The sequence below is a fragment of the Rhinopithecus roxellana genome, chromosome 10, assembly GCF_007565055.1.
Source record: "Rhinopithecus roxellana isolate Shanxi Qingling chromosome 10, ASM756505v1, whole genome shotgun sequence".
Classification (NCBI taxonomy): Eukaryota; Metazoa; Chordata; class Mammalia; order Primates; family Cercopithecidae; genus Rhinopithecus; species Rhinopithecus roxellana.
This window is the reverse complement of record NC_044558.1, coordinates 16,257,742-16,276,210: the sequence shown is the minus strand read 5'-3', so window position 1 is coordinate 16,276,210 and position 18,469 is coordinate 16,257,742. Positions and strand designations below refer to the sequence as shown.

Here is an 18,469-nt window from a genome sequence, read left to right as displayed (position 1 = left end):
TCATTTGAAGTAAGGAATAGAAAACACCACGTAGTGATGCTTTCTTAGGCAAGCTTTTAACCGAGGAAAGCTGCCCTTCGGTGAGAGCCTAGAGGCCTGGAAATGACCAATGAAAAAGGGAAGCCCGTCTTCGGTGCAGCAAGTTAAAGACCCAAGCTCGCAGGCCTGGGAGGCAGCGCGGCGGGAGGAGTCTACCCCTGAACCCAGTAGGGGGCGCCGAAGCGCCGCACTGCAGTATCCTGGCCGCGGAGCGCAGCGGCCTTGGCCCGGCTTAGCTCGCGTCCTGCCGCAGTCCCTCCGCCGCTAGTCGGAGCGAGCTAGAGTGAGGAGACCCCGGCCGGGCCAGTGGCACTTGCTTCTGCGGCTAGTCCCACCCACGACCGCAGCCCAGCAACTGGAAACGCAACCCGAAGCCTGAGCTGCGCAGCGTGGGAGGGCTTCGCGATCTTGGGGGACCCATTCCGAACTTGCAGAGGACCGTAGCTCTCCTGGCCTGGAGAGTGTGAACAGGTGAGTGTCACGCACGTGTCCAGGTGGCTCTTTCGGGACGACTTCCTGCAGACCCATTCCGAGCCCCTGAGCGCACTCGGCCTCTGAGTCAGTCCTCTTGGTCACCGGGTCCTCCTCCCAGGGTGGCTTTAAGGGTTCGCTGAGAGGGAGATGTGAACACCGGCAGCCTGGCTTGACAGGGCTCTCCTAGCTGAGAAGAAAAATGCCCTTGTGACTTAAAGCTGCATTTTCTCCCTAGCCTGAAAGCAAGTGACTTGCAGTCCACAATGGGTTTGTTTATTATTGCGAGATACCTGTTGATTTCAGAGCAACATTAAATAGTCAAGGGGTTTATACAATTAATCCTGGTTTGCTGTGGGTACTGCGTAGTAGTAAGAAGAGGGAGAATTCCTAGTAATGAGACCAGGAAAACTTGATTTCAGAACCAGAGAAGGGGAGGCCAAAAAAGAAGAGAATCTCATTTCCAGGACTAGACTAGGGTCTTTGCTTCCCTAAATAGCTACAGTTGATTTTGATGAGCGCATGAAAACAGAAGTTCCAAGCATGATTACCTTATAAAGATGCTTGCTTGCCCCACCCCCAAGAGGAAGCAGAAAGCATGAACTTTGATAAATATAGCCTTGAGAATGATTTATTAGGAATGAAAACTTTCTTTAAATAAGTAAGTAAATAAGGTTACAGTGATCTAAATATCATAGGTCTAACAGAGTGTAAGCTCTTCAAAGGGAACTACTTTTATTTGTATGTGCATAGCGTAAGTGTGGAATAAATCAATGAATGCATCACTAATAATACAGGATTTGGAGGCTAGCGTTTTTCCTTTTTCCTTTAATTTATGTTTGGGGAAAAAAACCCTACACCTTCAAACTAAATAGGTAGGACTTTACCTCTAGGAGTGATAGGAGCTGAGATGTTTTTGTCCTAATAAAGCACCGTCCACATAAAAAGTGAATAGCAAATTTCAGCCCTACTCAGAATATTCCAGCAGAACATTAGGACAAATGGATTTTCTTAGATCCACGTATGGAAGCTCTCAGATTATGAATTATTGTGAACATCAGAAACTTGGCAACAGTTTACTTATTACAACAATTTACAAATTTATGTTTGTTTTCTATCTTGTCAAATGTAACTTTTCACATTTTCGTGTGAGAAATAAAATGTTGAAGAACTCATGTCAGTTTTGTGTCTTCCTTTAAGTGATTTTTCTAAACATAACACTAGGTTGACAATAACCAGCTGTATCTTTATTAGGTTATAAATGGAAGAAATAGCCCACACAATTTCTCTTTCTTAAGTGAAATTCCTATGCCTCTGAGGCCAGTTAGGGGTTACTAAAAAATGTGACTTGTCATTTTTTTTTAAATCACATTTGATGGCTACTTTCATGAAATATTAATCAGAGAGATAATTACTTGCATTTTATATCCATGGATATTAACAGTTTTGCATGAAATAGAAAATTATTGTTTATACTAGCTCCAGACACTTGCATGTTCAATGTTTCAAAGAAATGCTTGTCAGCACCTCTTCTCATTTATAATTTAAATAGTTAATATATCTCCATATATTATGTTTCTGTGATGAAGCACTAAATCTTGAAGACATAGGGGCCTTTTCTTAATGAATGCATCTAAAGTGACAAATAAGGAAATCTTTTTATCTTTAGCCAAAAATATGGGACTGGACAAATTGCAGATGTTTAAGCTTCTGGTTTTTGTTATTAATGATTACTTAGACCCTTTTTCATTATTGAGGATGAAGTAAACAACAGCTAATGTTAATGTTGATTTTTCTTTCCTTCAGAGGAAGCTCTGGCACTTTGAAAATCAGCAAATACAAAACCTTGTTAGGTACAGGATGATAGCTTAAATATGTAAAGAAGAAAACAATTACATGTTAATGTCTTTGTAGAAATACTTTTTCAGAAGGGTTTTCACTTTTTTATTTCTCTCTCTTAAGAAGCTCTTTGTAAAAATTTATAGATGGAAAAAGTCTAGCAGGAACAGTTAACACATTTAGATAACATATTTATGTTTAAAACATCTTTCCAGACTTGAAAACTGAATGAATTATGAAGACTGATGTGATTAAGTTTAACATGGGTAAAAGTGCAGTGTTGTATTTAGGTTTAAGCCATTGATTGCAAAAGTTCAGAATGAGGGGGTCTGCAGTCCATGTAAAAGATGTGAGGCTTATTGTGATTGGCTGTGCTACAGTACAGCCATGGTGTGCAGATTAACGATAGTGAAAATCTCAGGGAATTTATACTGGGTCAGTTTGTCAGGTCATATCTCAAAGTGGAATGCAGTGGACACCACGTTTTTAAAGTGATTAAGATGTTGAGGAGGCAATGCACATGATGAAAAAGAGAGTAAAGGTCAAGAAAACATAAACGAGAGTGTACATTCCAGGAAGAACAAGTGGACAGGCTGGGCCTCAAGTTCCTAGAAAAAAGAAGCCTAGGATGGAGCAAGGGTCCTACTAGATGCTAGGATTCTTGAAAGGTTCTGAGTGAAATACAAAGTTGACTTATTTTGAGTTATTTCATAGAGAAAAACCAGGACAAATGAGTAGAAGCCACAGGGAGACAGATTAGAGCTCAATATTAGAAAGATAGTTTCTCCTAATTGGAGAAATGAAGCAACTTTCAGAAGTAATGAGCCTACCTTTCATACCTGGAAGTGGTAAGTCAGGCATGGAATATGGAATGATTGTTATGTCCTAAGGAAAGATTCTTGCTAGAAGAATGGCTAGAAGATTCCTTCAGATGACCCCCACTCCAGCCCCCACCACCACCAAAGCTCTTTCCAAATTTACGTTTCCGTGGTCCTAAGAACCTAGATGTCATTCCTAAAGCACCAAACTAAATAAGATGTGCTTACTTTGTACATAATGTTATTTCCCAAGTTTTAAGACAGCATTATAAACTAATTTACTTGAAGTCATCATAGAAAAGGAATAATAACTTGGAGCATGGCATTTATTGTTTGTGTACCAGGGCATGGTGCCCAGCAAAATATAAAAATATAATCTACATATTATATATTGATTCCTAGAACCTGTGTATCTGTATCTGTCACATGACTTCATCATGTGATCAAGAGTGAATTGAGATAAAATTTAACTTTGAGATGCAAAATTGAATTGTGTTGCATTGGAATTGACTAATATGAATGTATATTATTCAACCCAAAGAGACATGAAGAGGCCCAAAAGTGACTCTCTCCATTGCCCCACTGCATGTGTTTGTACACTGAATGTTTACAGATAGATGGTAAATGTGTGTATTCACATACTTTAAGTATTTACTTTCTATTACTACCAAGAATCAATACCTTCATTAAAAGATTTCTTGAGGAAGTACTTTAGAAATGCTGTTGTGTGTGATAATGCATGTTTTAGTACCAACCAGATCAAAATCCAAGTCCTGAATCCATCTACCATTTATTAGTTAAATCATTTAGAGTAAGTTACCATAGACTTCTCACAGGATAGTGGTAAAGATCAAACTAGAAAATGTTGATAAAGTGAATGGTGGCTGGCATATACTAGATGCTTAATAAATATTAATTCATTTTCTAGTCTCTTATGAATTCCCAAATTTCTTTTGTTTAAGGATTGTGGACTCTTCCAAGATTTACAATGATATGGTGAATCTAAAGACTGGAACCGAAAAGATTTGCTCAGTGTTTTAGTTTTAACAACAGTAAATTGTCTACCAGCACCCATCATGGCTAAAAGTGCAGAGGTCAAACTGGCAATATTTGGGAGAGCAGGCGTAGGCAAGTCAGGTAAGATTTTCATTGTGGTTGTTGTAGTGTGTGTGTGTGGGTGAGTGTGTTTCTTTATTATCGTTTCTTGGGATTGGGCAGGTGGGTAGTTGATATTTCTCCTATTCTCATTTGTTACTCTTTCAGATAAAGTCTCTTCATCTAGAACTTTTATTTTGTCTAATTGACTGTTATATATCCTTTTGCTTATTTATGTTGAAGTAGCTTTGCTGATAACATACAAGATAATGGATATATCAGAGGTCTTGGCATTCTGATTTTTAACAACCTCCAAAGAAATCAGATCATGGAAATTATAAAATACATACTTGTGCTTTCCTCTATGTATGAGATCTTGAGGGACTGATTTTACATATCATTCATTTTTATATTCTCAGCAAACAGTCCAGTGTCAAGCATGTGTTAGGTGCTTTAAAAATGCTTAAGTGAATCTAGCTTTATCAGAAGCAGAATTGCATTATTGCCCAACACTCGAAAATCCTGAGGATTCCTGAAACTTTAGGAGTGCATGCCCTCAAGCAAGATAGCTATTGCGAATGCCTCTGCAGTGAATTTAAATTAGCAAGTTCTGGCTAACATCAGTAATTCAGAGACTTTGTTCCCCATCTGAGAAATCACTAGCAGACCTTTAAGATTAAGGGTGAAATGGTGGAAGTGAAAAATGTACCTAATATCTACTTTGAAAAATATGTCTTCGATCTTACAATTAAAGAATTCCAAAGTTGAGGTTGCTAAAATATTAGGGCAGCATGACCTTTCAGGGTAACCTCTTGCCTTAGTCTCTTACTGGAGGAAGGAACCATAATTAACTGTACACAGAGCTTTTGGTTCTCAGGGAAGGACTCAAACAGATATCTGGTAGGTGCATGTTTGCAGAGGGAAACCTGTTTGGAAATAAGCTGTATAATCCAATACATTAGGTAATCCACAAAATCTTAGACAAATACACATAATAGCTTTTTAATTCTGTGACCAACCTTTCTTTTGTAACCTGCTTCTGGTTTAATTTCAGCAGTAATCTTCCCTCTTCTAAGTCTTTGTCTCTTCTTTTTCTTTTAATTTTTTCAAGAGTACTGTTTCCTGCTACCACCCTTTTCTTCTGTTTGCTGTTTGCTCTTGCCTCTGGCAGAAACCACGCAAGGAAAATAGATAGTTGGCAAGGCTAAGAACCTGCCAGCCTTCACACAATTGAAGATAGTTAAACTCCTCCCTGTTAATCTCCTCAGTGTTTCCTAATGGCGTGAGAACCTAATTTCCTTAGCTGGTGGAAGGATCTGGAGAATGAGGAAATGATTCCTGTGAGTGGAGGATGGAGGGAAGGGAGTGTGGGAGAAGACGCTCACTGCCAGCAAGAGCTTGTCTAACTCCTTGTGAGTGCAGGGTCTAGGCTTGAGGCTGACCGTTTATTCCTTCATTCCAGACTTCCCATGGGCAATAAGGGAAGGAGATTTTTAAAAACCTTGTATCGTTTGTTAAAATAACCTACATGTGATTTAAGAAGTCAAGCATAAAAAAAACTCAGCTGAGAGAACCACGTAGCTGTACGTGTGTCCATCCGTTTCCCATCTACATGATGTCGGAGCAAGCTGGGTGTCTCCTGTCAAGGGTCATGCATCAGCCTGAGCTGGGACACCTGTTTTCATTGCCTTTCTCCCACATGGTTTCAATTATTCCTCTGGTTCTCACCTGACCATTTTTCCTTAGGCATTTCTTTGTCCACTGCTTCATCTTTTTCTTTTCTTCAAGCTTATTGAATATGAGTTCTTCCCTTACTGTCTTATCTGTTTTTTGATTCTCTCATTCATTGCTTAAAACATAGCCATCTTCTGTTATAACCACGCTCCTGAAATCGCTTTTGCTAACGTCACTACCTAACAATAACCAACACATCTAATGATCATTTTCCAGTTCTGATCTTCTTAGACTTCTTTCTATCATCACACCGATGCTTATTCTGTCCTGAAATTCCTTCCTTCCCAGGCTCCCATGACATCACACTCTTTGGCTTTGCTGCTCTCTCTCCATTGCTCCTAACTAGCTGTTCTCATGGGTTTGCTGTTCGTCTGCCCACTTCTCAAAGTTGAAGCTTCCAGGGTTCTAGATATCATCTTCTTGTGTCCTTATTCCATACACTGCCGCTAGAAGTGCGACTCACCCATAGCCGAAGATAACACCTGCACAGGGAGATCAGATTCTGCTGAACTTCATTTTATTTTATGTAAAATGCACAGGTTGAAATTGCTCACTAAGTTTCTTTCCAACTCTAATAACATTCAAATCTTCTTTGGACTGTTTTCTCTATTTGCCTTAAATACATTCCACCATTTGTGTTTATTTTCATTTAGGTGAAAATGACAATGACAGACTACATACCTTTAACAATTGCCTTTTTGTCTGTCATCTGTAAACAGACAGTGTTTTCCTATTTCAACATTAAATTATTTTTCTGAGACCTGTCACTGCACCTCACATTTTAAAAGTAGCACTTGTTTGATGCATGGGTGATAATTGTGAAGCCTTTTTCCACAGTTCAGTGAAAACGACCACAGACTACTTCATATCTACCAATTTCATTTTAAGACATTGGGTCTCCCTCTGTCACTCAGGCTGGAGTGCAGTGGCATGATCATAGCTCTCTGCAGCCTCCAACTCCTGGACTCAAGGGATCCTCCCACCTCAGTCTCCCCAGTAAGTAGGACTACAAGTGTGTGCTACCATGCCTGGCTCATATGCAACCATTTTGAAAATAGACTACAACAATATTGAATTTATGTTGATTCTAATTCTTTGTGAATATGGCTATTTGATGTCCCTGCCTCATCATTGTATCACGCATTTCTCTTTCTACTGCAGAGACTTTATCAATCTTATAGGTAACTTTTGCTTGTTTAAGTCTGCAAGAAATTATACCTGCTGGAATGTAATTCAGTAACTCTTCACTGAATTGTTTCAGAGGCTTCACGTCTTCCTTGTCCCCTCTACTTTCCTCACACTTAATACCAGTAGGAATTGAGGATAAACAAGACCTTATTGCCCATTTGCTAACAAGGAGTCGTATGGCTTGGAGTCAGGAGTGTAAGCTTTTGTTAGCCCTGTGAACTTGGCAACTTTGGCAAGTTACTTAACCTGTCAATTTCTTCAACTATGAAAAACATGTAATAGCACCTCAGTTGTTACTAGGATTGAATGAGTTGTTACATGCAAGTGTCCCTGGCACATTGCAAATGCTCAAAATTAGCTTATATTATTATAATTTGTTAAGGTATGCTTTTTTCATTTGTAAGTTCCACAGTGAAAACATACAATTAAAGGTATACTTGCATTCAAGTGAGTATTTTGGTTTTCACTAAGTCAGACAGCTTATAAGGTAAAAACTCCATATCCCTGCTCAGCATACCCTGAACACACACACACACGCGCACACACACACGCACACACACTTTCTCTCTTTTTCTCTTTCTTGAACCTAAAATCTGGTTAATGTCAACTATAGCTTGACTACAGATGATCATAACAATACTTCATATGGCGTATATTTAATCTTGTAAAAAGCCAGAAATATGTTAGTGTCACCAATAAATTAACACCTTTAAATGTGAAAGTGCTTCTGGTATGTGGCAGATGGCTTCCTAAGCCCAGGTGATAGATAGGCCCTCTATATTTAAAACAGAATTTAACATTTACCAGAACTTTTTCATTGACAGTTTGACCACAGACATGTCAGCAGAGGCAAAATTTAATAATGTGCTAATTACTAAAGAGTACTGATAAAACATGTGAGGGATGCGTGTATGTGCACTCACATGTGTGTAATATATAAGTATTTACATGGCCTGCTGTACTGGGGGAATTCTTGTTCCTTCTAATTGCATCTTGCAGTTCTGTCTTCAAGTGAGCTTGCTGGCATAGGGATAGTACGGTGAACCCCATGGGGACGCTGCAAAGTGTAGGGTCATGATTTCCCAGCCCTTTCTATCTTTTGTTGCCCCAGCCGGGTAAACATTTACTTTCATTGGCTAAGGCTGAAGCATTAATAATGTGGCATACAGGGCACAGATTTCCTTGTGTGCATCAGCCTATATTTTGACAAGTTCCAAGTAATTAAAGTGGTAAGACTTGCCAATAAGCCTAGAATGCACATATTTTTATTTCAATGCTTCTTGTAGTTGTATTATTCAAATTCGTAGTAAGTGTGGGAGGGGGCTGATAGAGAAACAACTGAAATTGTAAATTTAGTTTCACAGCTGACATTCTCATTTTAGAACTGAAATATTGTGTGCCACAGCTAACTATATTGCTTGAAAGGGCTAGTCTCAAAGTTAATTGAGTAATGCTATCCTGTAATTCAAAAGCCAATTGGTGCACTCATCCATGAAGGCTTAAGTTCATAGACTCAGATTGCTAGGCTATAAACTGGGTGCCAAAAACAAACAAGCTTGTGATATTTTTTTCTGTGGCACAAAGAGAAGTGATTTTTCGTCCTATTTTTTGTTCTTGCCTGCTTTATTCTCTGTCAATTATAAAAAGGTTTTTAAAAGCTTTTTTCATCTTATTTTTAAGTGGGACAAGGACTATTCTAATTTTAAATGTGACTTTTAAGATAACCACCAAAACCTGCTTTAAAATATATGTATACTTCAGACTGAGATATATTTATGAGATCTCATATATATAAAATAAAAAAACAGAAACATCAGTCGCATCTCGGACAGATCAATTTTCTTATGCTATAGAACTCCTTTTTGTGTTTTAGAACTTTTTCTCTACTGAAGTAGCTATATACCAATTTTTCCCCTTCTTCAGACTGAATGGCATAGTATGATGCTTTTTGAACATTGTTTTCAAAGTACTTCTAATAGGAGAAAAAAAGATCTAGGGGGTTTGGGATATGTAAGCATCTCAGAATCATGTAAGTATTTTGCATGTTTTATAGTTATATAAAATGTATGCAAAACTTACTATGAATTCCTAATATATCTGTTTGTTTAAACATAAAAACAATCTTCCCTAAAACTCAGTGACTAAAATGGACTTTTCAGGAAGATATAACAAGTTTATTCGTGGCTCTAATATCACATAGGTTTCAGGTCCACTTGAGGACTACAGGTATAAGAAGCAGCCTTGGCTGTGCATACCACGTGAATGTGAACACAGACAACAACCCTGTATCTCAGTTTTTACCTCCTTGAGGACCCAACTAGCCATTAAACTTTTGGAGCATTATTTTCTAAGATTCTATATATTTTTCACCATCAATCACAGATTTTTGTTTTATTTTTAGTTGACAAATAGTAACCATAAATATTTATGGGATATAGTTTGATGTTTTGATACATATATGCATTACGGAATGATCAAACCAGGTGAATTAGCGTATCCATCCCCTCAATTGTCATTTCTTTGTGGTTAGAATATTTAAAATCCTCTCCGTTAGCAATTTTGAAGTGTACAGTACATTGTTATGAAGTATGGTCACCATGCTGTGCAATAGATCACCAGAAGTTCTTCCTCCTGTGTAACTGAAACTTTGTATCCTATGACCAATGCCCCCATTTGGCCCATTGATACCTCTCCCAGTGACGTTAACCACCATTCCACTCTCTGTGTCTATGAGTTCAACTTTATCTTAGATTCCACATATCAGTGAGATCATATGGTATTTGTTTCTCTGGGCCAGACTTATTTCACTTAGCATAATTTCCTCTGTGCTTATCCATATGGTTGGAAATTATAGAACTTTCTGCTTTGTTAAGGCTGAATAGCATTCCATAGTGTGTGTGTGTGTGTGTGTGTGTGTGTGTGTGTGTGTATATATATATACACATATATATACACACACATATATATAAATATAAAATGACATTTTAAAATCCATTCATCCATTAATGGGCATTAAGTTGTTTTCATATCTTGGCTATTGTGAAAAATTCTGCAGTGAACATGGGAGTGTAGACATAAGATTATATAATCTTTATGGTAAATTTGCTAAAAACATTGATCAAGATAAGAAAAAGGGCAGATTATGCTTCCCTCTGCCCATGTGGATGCAGAGCTTGCATGGCCCCTTAACACATGTATGTATGTAAAGAAGCTTTTCCTAGTTGGTTTATGAAATTGAAAGATTACCAGAAATGAGGCCTATTGATTCCTTGCGTAGTTGGTGGTTAGAGGAATAATTGTTTTTTAAAGAATTGGACCAAAGGGAGGGAGGTGGCTTTGAGACAAGTTTGGGTGTGGTTAGGAAAAGGAGCCTTTCTGTTGTCCTAAAATATAGTGCTCTGGTTACCTGTGGCTTTACAGTGTTTGTATCTTCCTTTACCTGCAAAGACAGAAAAGCAAAAAGAGGCAAACAGCCTAGATGAGTCAATTGTAATTTGTTTTTTCTACCCCAAGACCAATGAAGCCATGTTTTCAAATTGCAGGTGTATGCCCATGTGTATGTATAGACCTCTGTGCAATTTATAAGTCATTGCTGACCTTTCTTGTATGCCCAGGAAGAAAAAAGAAAAATGGTGCTTAAGATGGCATAGGAAAATAAAAGTAAACAAAAAACTAGAAAAAAATGAAAATTAATTGTTACTGGTAGGTGCCTAAGTACTTTGCAGGTTGACAATGACCATTTCTTAGTTAAGGCTTTTCTCTTAAGAAAAATATAATTGAGGGGAAACAGTACTGGAAAACAAAACAAAACAAAATCAAGAATTATTTTTCAAAGCCAAAAGGACGTATCTCTGTTCTTGCTTTTTTTATTGGAATATATTATTAAAATTGAATTGTCCTTTATTTCAAACTAATGGCTAATTTATTCATTGAAATGTTTCTGTAGTTAAATACCAGCTATCTATTAATTCCATTTTGATCTCGACTTGTTTTCTTGGCAACTTTAAAAGACTAACTTTAAGTGGAGGGAAGAAAATTTTAAATCATCCTTATAATTCCCCTTTTTATTCCTGGTATTTCTCCAAATTATGGGTTTGCGGAAATCAGCCAGATTTTCAAGGTGGTACTGGCCTTGAAGCCAAAATTCCAGTGCAAATGCATGTCTGTTGCTACAGCTGCCTTTGAAAATTGATGTGGTTTCAGAAAAACAGCCATAATTTCTTCCATCCCATGGAAAATGAGTTGCTATATTGTAAAGGCCAGGCAGTCTGAAATAGATAATTTCAGCATGAATAAACAAATATGTAAAGCTTATCCATACGTATGAGAGATACATGTGAGAGAGATCCTTGGCGAGATCACCCAGCTTGTTGGTGGTAGAGCCAAGTCTAGAATTCCAGTCTATGACTCAACGCAAGGCTCTTGCAACTTTGCTATCAAAGGTTTTCATTTTGTGTCATTCAGTTATTTTCCACATCTTCTCAGATATTTTATATTAGGAAATGAAATGACCATTAGAATTTTATCATACAAACTTTGTAAAACCTGATGGATCTTGTTTTTATAAGGAATTCACAGTAACTAATAAATAACCAATGCATGGCAAAGCCCTCTGGGAGTACCAAGTGCGTTATTAACCAAAATAGCCAAAATTCTCAGCAACTTTTATATAAAAGAGCGTTCTCTTGCAATGCAGTATTCTATTTCTTTAGCCTCAGATCAAGTGTTAAAAAAAAAAAAGTACTGGTGAATCATCTTTTGCTAAAGAATGTGTTTCTCATTGTTATGTAAATAGCCTACATTACAGTGTCCTGTCCTTATGATCTGATAGTAAAGAAGCACACAATTGACTGTAAAGATTGAGATTAAAACCTCATTTTAATTTCATCCTTATCTCCTTTTGTTCATCTGCCCAATGATGGATTCATTTGTTCTTTTTCAATTTTTACAGAATGCAGGTAAAATTTTTACAGAATGCATTTTACAAAATGAAATTATGGCATTGAAGGTACTTTGAAAAATTACAAGTCTGATACAAATGTGGGCTTAATACTAAGGTTCTGTTATTATTGATCTGCATTCATTTTTTTCCCCTTATGTTTCTTAACATTTCTGTTTGGAGAAGCAGCATGGTGAACTCTTTGGCTGTCTGCTACTGAAGGGCAGATGAATACACTCAGTCCAGCAGTTGGCTGTTTGTGTTCCTCCATGGACTGCCCAACAGGGAGGAATGTGACAGCATATCCAGAGGTTGTAGTTTCAATGCCTTAGGAATTTTTGGTTTCAAATATGTCACATGAAGAGACATTGAGTTGATTTTTTTTTTTAAGTATCAGTATGTAAAGTGGGCAGTCAAAAAGGAGAGGAGGGTTTAGGACAATAACTTAGACTTATGCCTTATCGGATAATGAAACATGGTGTGTTTATATAATGTTTTAATAATCAAATCTTATCGTTATATAAATTAAAACTTTAAAACATTTTAATATTTTTGATAGATTTTTCAGTTAACATATATGTACATGTATGTGTATGTGTGTGTATTTATCTATTTCTCTACAGTCTTAAAATATATTTTTATTCATTCAGTTGTTCATTCAACAAGTATCTGTTAAGCACCAATTTTGTGTTCAAAAAGAGCTGGTCTGGTACCCCTGCATATCGTGCAGGATACATGTATCTTCCAAAAAGGCAAAGCAGTAGCTGTTTCTGTTCATTATACTTCTAGAGCCTCACGCAGTATTTGACACATACTAGGACTTAATAAATAAATGAAAAATTTGAATTAGACTATGTTGTCTAGTTTGGCACACGTGCTTTAAAATTGTATCAAGGGTCATATATTTTAAATAGCCTCCTTATTATGACCAAAGTGGTTTCCTTGCCTGAACTTGACTGTCTCCAGTGACAGGAATGCATCATGACCAGAAGTAGATTATTTGCACATCCACCTTTGCACAACTGTATCAGTCAGGGTTCCCCAGAGAAACACAACCAATAGAATACACACACACACTCACATTCATTCATTCAAAGGAATTGTCTCTTTTGATTGTGGCAGCTGGCAAGACTGAAATCTGTAAGGTTGGCAGGATGGAAACTCAAGCAGAAGATAATGTTGCAATCTTAAGGCAGGATTTCTTCTGCTCTAGGAAACCTCAGTTTTTTCATTTAAGGCCTTCCAAGAATTGGGTGAGGCCCACCCATATTATCAGGGGTAGTCTCCTTTACTACTATCAGTCTACTGGTATTAACTACATAGACAAAACCCTTACATTAGTGTTTGATTGAATTCACACATAAAATTATTCCAACAGTTCTTCCTGTTTGTTGCTTTTCCTTCTTTGGAACCAAAGGTTTTTCTGTAGCTTGTAGGCATTGACTTTAACTTTATCCCCTCAGTGTCACGTGGAGCATGATAAATCCCTCTTCTTATGACAGCCCTTCACAAAATTGAATATAGCCAGCATGCCTTGACTCATGCCTGAGTCTCTTCTTCTATAGTCTAGCTACAAAGAGCCTCTTAGTTTACCCCCATGAGGTCATAACATCATCCTTTCTCTTTTGCTCTACGATGCACTCCATGAAATGTGGACCTGAAATCGAAGACAGACATTTCAGATGTGGTGTACCCAGAACAGATCAGAGCATAACTGTGATTTTGCTTCTAGATCCTTTGTTTCTGCTGAGGCATCCTAAGGTCACTGTTGGTGTCAGGATGAGAGACAACATGATGTTGGCTCATGGGGAGTTTATTGCAAATGGAGACTGTTTTTTTGTTTGTTTGTTTTTGTTTTTAATGTATGTCATTGCTGAGCCAAACCTTCCCAAATCTGTACCTGAGCAATGTATGAAATGTATGTATGTTTCACCCAGGTATAGATGTTTATTTTCATCCTCTTAAGTATTATTTTGTTAGATTTAATCAATTATCCTGGTGCATCAGGAGCCTTTTGGATCCAGCATGTCTATTATCTCTCCCCACTTTCTATCATCTGGAAATGTTTGTTTTGGAACATTATAGACCCTTGTGACACTCTCATTGAATCATAGAATTTTCCACTTTGGTATTATTTAGCTCATTGAAACGATGAGAAATTCTAGTGAAATTATGTCACTTTTTGGATAACTTACAACTGGTTAACAAAAACATAGGTCTTTGGTTCTTGGTGTAGGCACGTTAACACTATATCACATTACTTCTGTGGTCAGTAAATAACTTCTGTTTAGGAGATTTGCCATAACCAAGGTGAGCTGGGGAGAAGCCTCACAGTTATAATCTCCTGCTTAATATTATATTTTATGTCTCTTGTTTCTCTCTCCCATGCTTTTCTTAGGAATCAAGACACATTGCTACAGAAAGTACATAACAATGATCAACCATTATTGGCCCAAATATCTATCCTATGCAGAAACTCATCTCCCAGGCATTTGTTCCAAGATATGTATGAATACTTTTGTACTAAAATGTCTGAATTTATGTGATTTAGCACTGCTGCTGCAAACCAAACCAGAGCTGAGTTTGGAAATGTATTTTTTTATTGGGTTATAACAGTTGATATCAAACTTTACCATGCTTTGGGATCACCAGCAGGGCTTGTTAAAATTTATGTTTCAGGACCCCACCTCCAGAGATTCTGATTCAGTAGGTCTGCACTGAGGCCAGAGAATTTGTATTTCTAACAAGTTCTTCAGTGACGCTGATGCTGCTAGTCTAGGGCCCACACTTTGGGAATCATTGTGTTAAGTTTGCTGAGTACTCAGTTTCCATTTGAGGCATGTGTTTTCAGCTTCAGAAAATCGTATCACTTTTTGTGAGCTGCACATTCAGTGCATTGAGTGCCAGGCCCTGTTGGGTGTATACTGACACTATAGTAATAAAACAAGGAGCTGTCTACCTTCATGGAGTTAACATTCTAGTGAGAGTAGACTACGTGAGTAAAAAAATATTCTGTGGGCCAGAGCACATGGGAAACTTTCCTGTGGTTCCTTAAAACTAGAACTTTTTGTTTACATCATAGAAGGGTGAATTTTGTTTAAAAATAAAATGTAAGCCTCAACAATTGTGACAGGATGAACTTTGATTTTAAGATGATACTTTGTGCTATTTGGTAATAGTGGGAATGGATTGAGCTAGATTGCATGGTAAGTGTTTGGGGATTAAACATATAGTCTATGTCCCTGTTACAAATTTTCTGCTGATAGAAACTAAGTAGCCGTATAGGAGTTGAACCCATAACCTTGAGCTTATTGACACCTTGCTCCATATAGTTAAGTCTTAGATAAAACCAAATTAAAGTCAGATCGTTTTTCTTTCCCCAGTATTTGGAAAAATGATTTTGAATTGCTCTTTGACGGTGGCATTTATAAAACTTATGCAATGGTAAATAGAATGAACAGCAGTGTTGAGAAAAGTTCCTAAGTTTCCACTGTTTTAGGTACAAAGATAACATCTTTTCCTCAATGATGCATTTCCTGTTTTTTGAATCTTTAAAAAATTTCTTTCTTGTTTTGTGCCATTGGACTAATTTCAGAGGTGAAGTCAGAAAGAAAAAGTACGAATAAAAAATGGTGACTATTTGTCTGAAAAGTAATTGAGTTATTTTTGCAGTAAGAACCCCATAAATTACAACTGAATCTAACAACTGAGCCAAGCTTCCTAGTCATTTGGAAGCACATGTTGAGTTTGATGGTTTAATGGAAGACTCAACCACACATGGTAGTATGAATAATAGTGAACTGTTCCAAAACCTGGGACTTTTTTCACATTCAAATATTTCGTATCTTGAATCTACTTTTTAGCAGTGCTCCAAAAGGGGTAAAATCAAGAACACAGTACATTTGAATCTTCAGGTCCCAAAATGTAACCCACGATTTCTTATGTCTCTCACTTATCAGTTTATAAATATTTATTAAAATCCTACTGTGTTCCCAATTCTTCCACCCTTTCTTCAGTCCTCCCCCTATAAGCCCAATAAAATGCTAATATTTGTGGGAGAAGTTCAAAGAACTATGTAAAATTTTTCTTTTCCTCAGGGACCATAGTGTTTTCCTGAGTATGTATAACTTACAATTCAAAATCAGCCAGTGATAGTATGTGTTCAGCAGAATAAATGATTTTTACAACTTTTTATATTGAAATAATTTTACATAATTATACAGAGTTGCAAAAATAATAGAGAGTTCCTGTGTACCCTATACCTAATTCCCCTCAGTGATGATATCTGACATGACCGCAATGCATTAGCAAAACAAGAAGATTGATGTAGATACGCAATTAAGCTACAGATCCTAGAATTACTGCTTTTTGACTCAATTCAGGCCCAAGGCCTATTTGAAAATACAGCTAGGAAAGGATAGAGAAGGAGAAACTTTAAGAAATGGTAGAGCTCATCATGAGTTTTTAAAAAGTGAAATTTGGTAAGCTATTTATTATCAGAAATGTACATCTTGTGTTATGTGCAACTTAGCTATTTAAATTGTATATAACCAAGTTTTAGCTATTTTGTTCTGGCCATAAATGCCATAGGAGTCAATAGGAAGAAGAAAAATCAATGAGAAATACTTGGGGAGGCCTTTAGGGAGGCAGTAAGTTTGAAATACTATAAGTTCAGTGGGATTTTTATAAGAAGGAGTGGAAAAGCTTTTCCTCTTATTTATTGTATTTCAAAATTATATTATCTTCATAGCAATTCACATGTTATTAATGTTGGAATTAGAAGGAGAAAAAGACCAATGTCGTGAAACTTTTCCTCTGTTTTGTTTCTAGGGGTTTTATAGTTCCAGGTTTTACATTTAAGTCTTTAATCCATTTTAGTTGATTTTTGTGTATGATATAAGATAGAGGTCCAGTTTCATCCTTTTGCACATGAATATTCAGTTTTCTCAACACCATTTGTTGCAGAAACTATCCTTTTTCTATTGTGTATTCTTGGTGCCTTTGTTGAAGATCAGTTGACCCTATGTGTGGGTTTATTTCTGGGCTCTCTATTTTATTCCATTGGTCTATGTGCCTGTTTTATGCCAATATGATACTGTTTTGATTACTATAGCATTGTAATATAGTTTGAAATCAGGAAATGTGATGCCTCCAAATTTGTTCTTGCTTGAAATTGCGTTGGCTATTCTGGGTCTTTTATTGTTCCATATAAACTTTAGAATTATATTTTATATTTCTGTAAGAAATAGAAACTTGTATTTTGGTGCGAATAGCAGTGAATATGTAGGTTTCTTTGTGTAGGATGAACATTTTAACATTATAAGTCTTCCAATTCATTAACACAAAATGTCTTTCTATTTATTTGTATCTTCTTTAATGTCTTTCATCAATGTATTATAGTTCTCAATTTATAAGTCTTCGCCTCCTTGGTTAAGTTTTTAAGTTTTCCCCAAGTTTTTTATTCTTTGATACTGTTTCAAATAGGATTGTTTCTTAATTTCTTTTTGAATAATTTGTTCAGTATATATACAAGGGTTTTTTGTTTGTTGATTCTATAAATATTATTCTACAGCTTTACTGAATTCATTTATTAGTTCTAAGAGTGTTTTCAGTGGAGTCTTCAGGGTTTTCTATTTATAAAAACCCTGGATGCCTTTTATTGCTTTTTCTTGATTAATTACTCTGGTTAGGACTTCCAGTACTGTGTTGAATAGAAGTCATAAGCATGATCATCATTGTCTTGTTCCTAATTTTAGAAAAATAGCTTTGATTTTCAACATTGAGTATAATGTTAGCATTGGATTTGCCATATACAGTATTACATCGAGGCACATTCCTTCTATACCTAGTTTGTTGAGTGTTTAATGATTTCATGAATTTGCCACCAGAAGCACAGATGACAGAGCAAAAATAGACAAGTGGGACTACATCAAATTCAAAAGCTTCTTCAGCAAAGAAAACAATCAACAATGAAAAGGCAACCCAAAAATGGGAGAGAATATCTGCCATATTTGATAAGGGGTTAATTTTAAAAATAGATAAGGCACTCCTACAACTTAACCTCAAAAACAAAGACAAAAGTCTCAATGAAAAAATTTAAAAATGAGAGTAGTGTTTAAATAGATATTTCTCCAAAGAAGACATAGATATGGCCAGCAGGTATTTGAAAAGTTGCTCAACATCACTAATCATCATGGCAATGCAAATCAAAACTGCAATGAGATATCACCTTATAACTGTTAGAATGGCTATTATAAAAACAATGACAGCAACAGCAAAAAGACAAGAAGTATTGATGAGGATATGGAGAAATTAGAACCCTTGTATACTGTTGGTGAGAATATAA

At 36.6% G+C, this 18,469-nt stretch overlaps 1 protein-coding gene across 1 annotated transcript in view; it reads left to right on the top strand.

Annotated features, from left to right (window-relative positions):
- Nucleotides 1–228: 228 nt before the first annotated feature.
- Nucleotides 229–18,469, top strand: part of RERG (RAS like estrogen regulated growth inhibitor) — a 119,893-nt gene continuing 101,652 nt past the window's right edge. Inside the window, exons 1-2 of the mRNA XM_010368471.2 lie at nucleotides 229–510; nucleotides 4,130–4,304. Coding sequence (XP_010366773.1) covers nucleotides 4,244–4,304 — 61 coding nt within the window. The 5' untranslated portion in view covers nucleotides 229–510; nucleotides 4,130–4,243. The remainder of the gene's footprint in view (nucleotides 511–4,129; nucleotides 4,305–18,469) is intronic.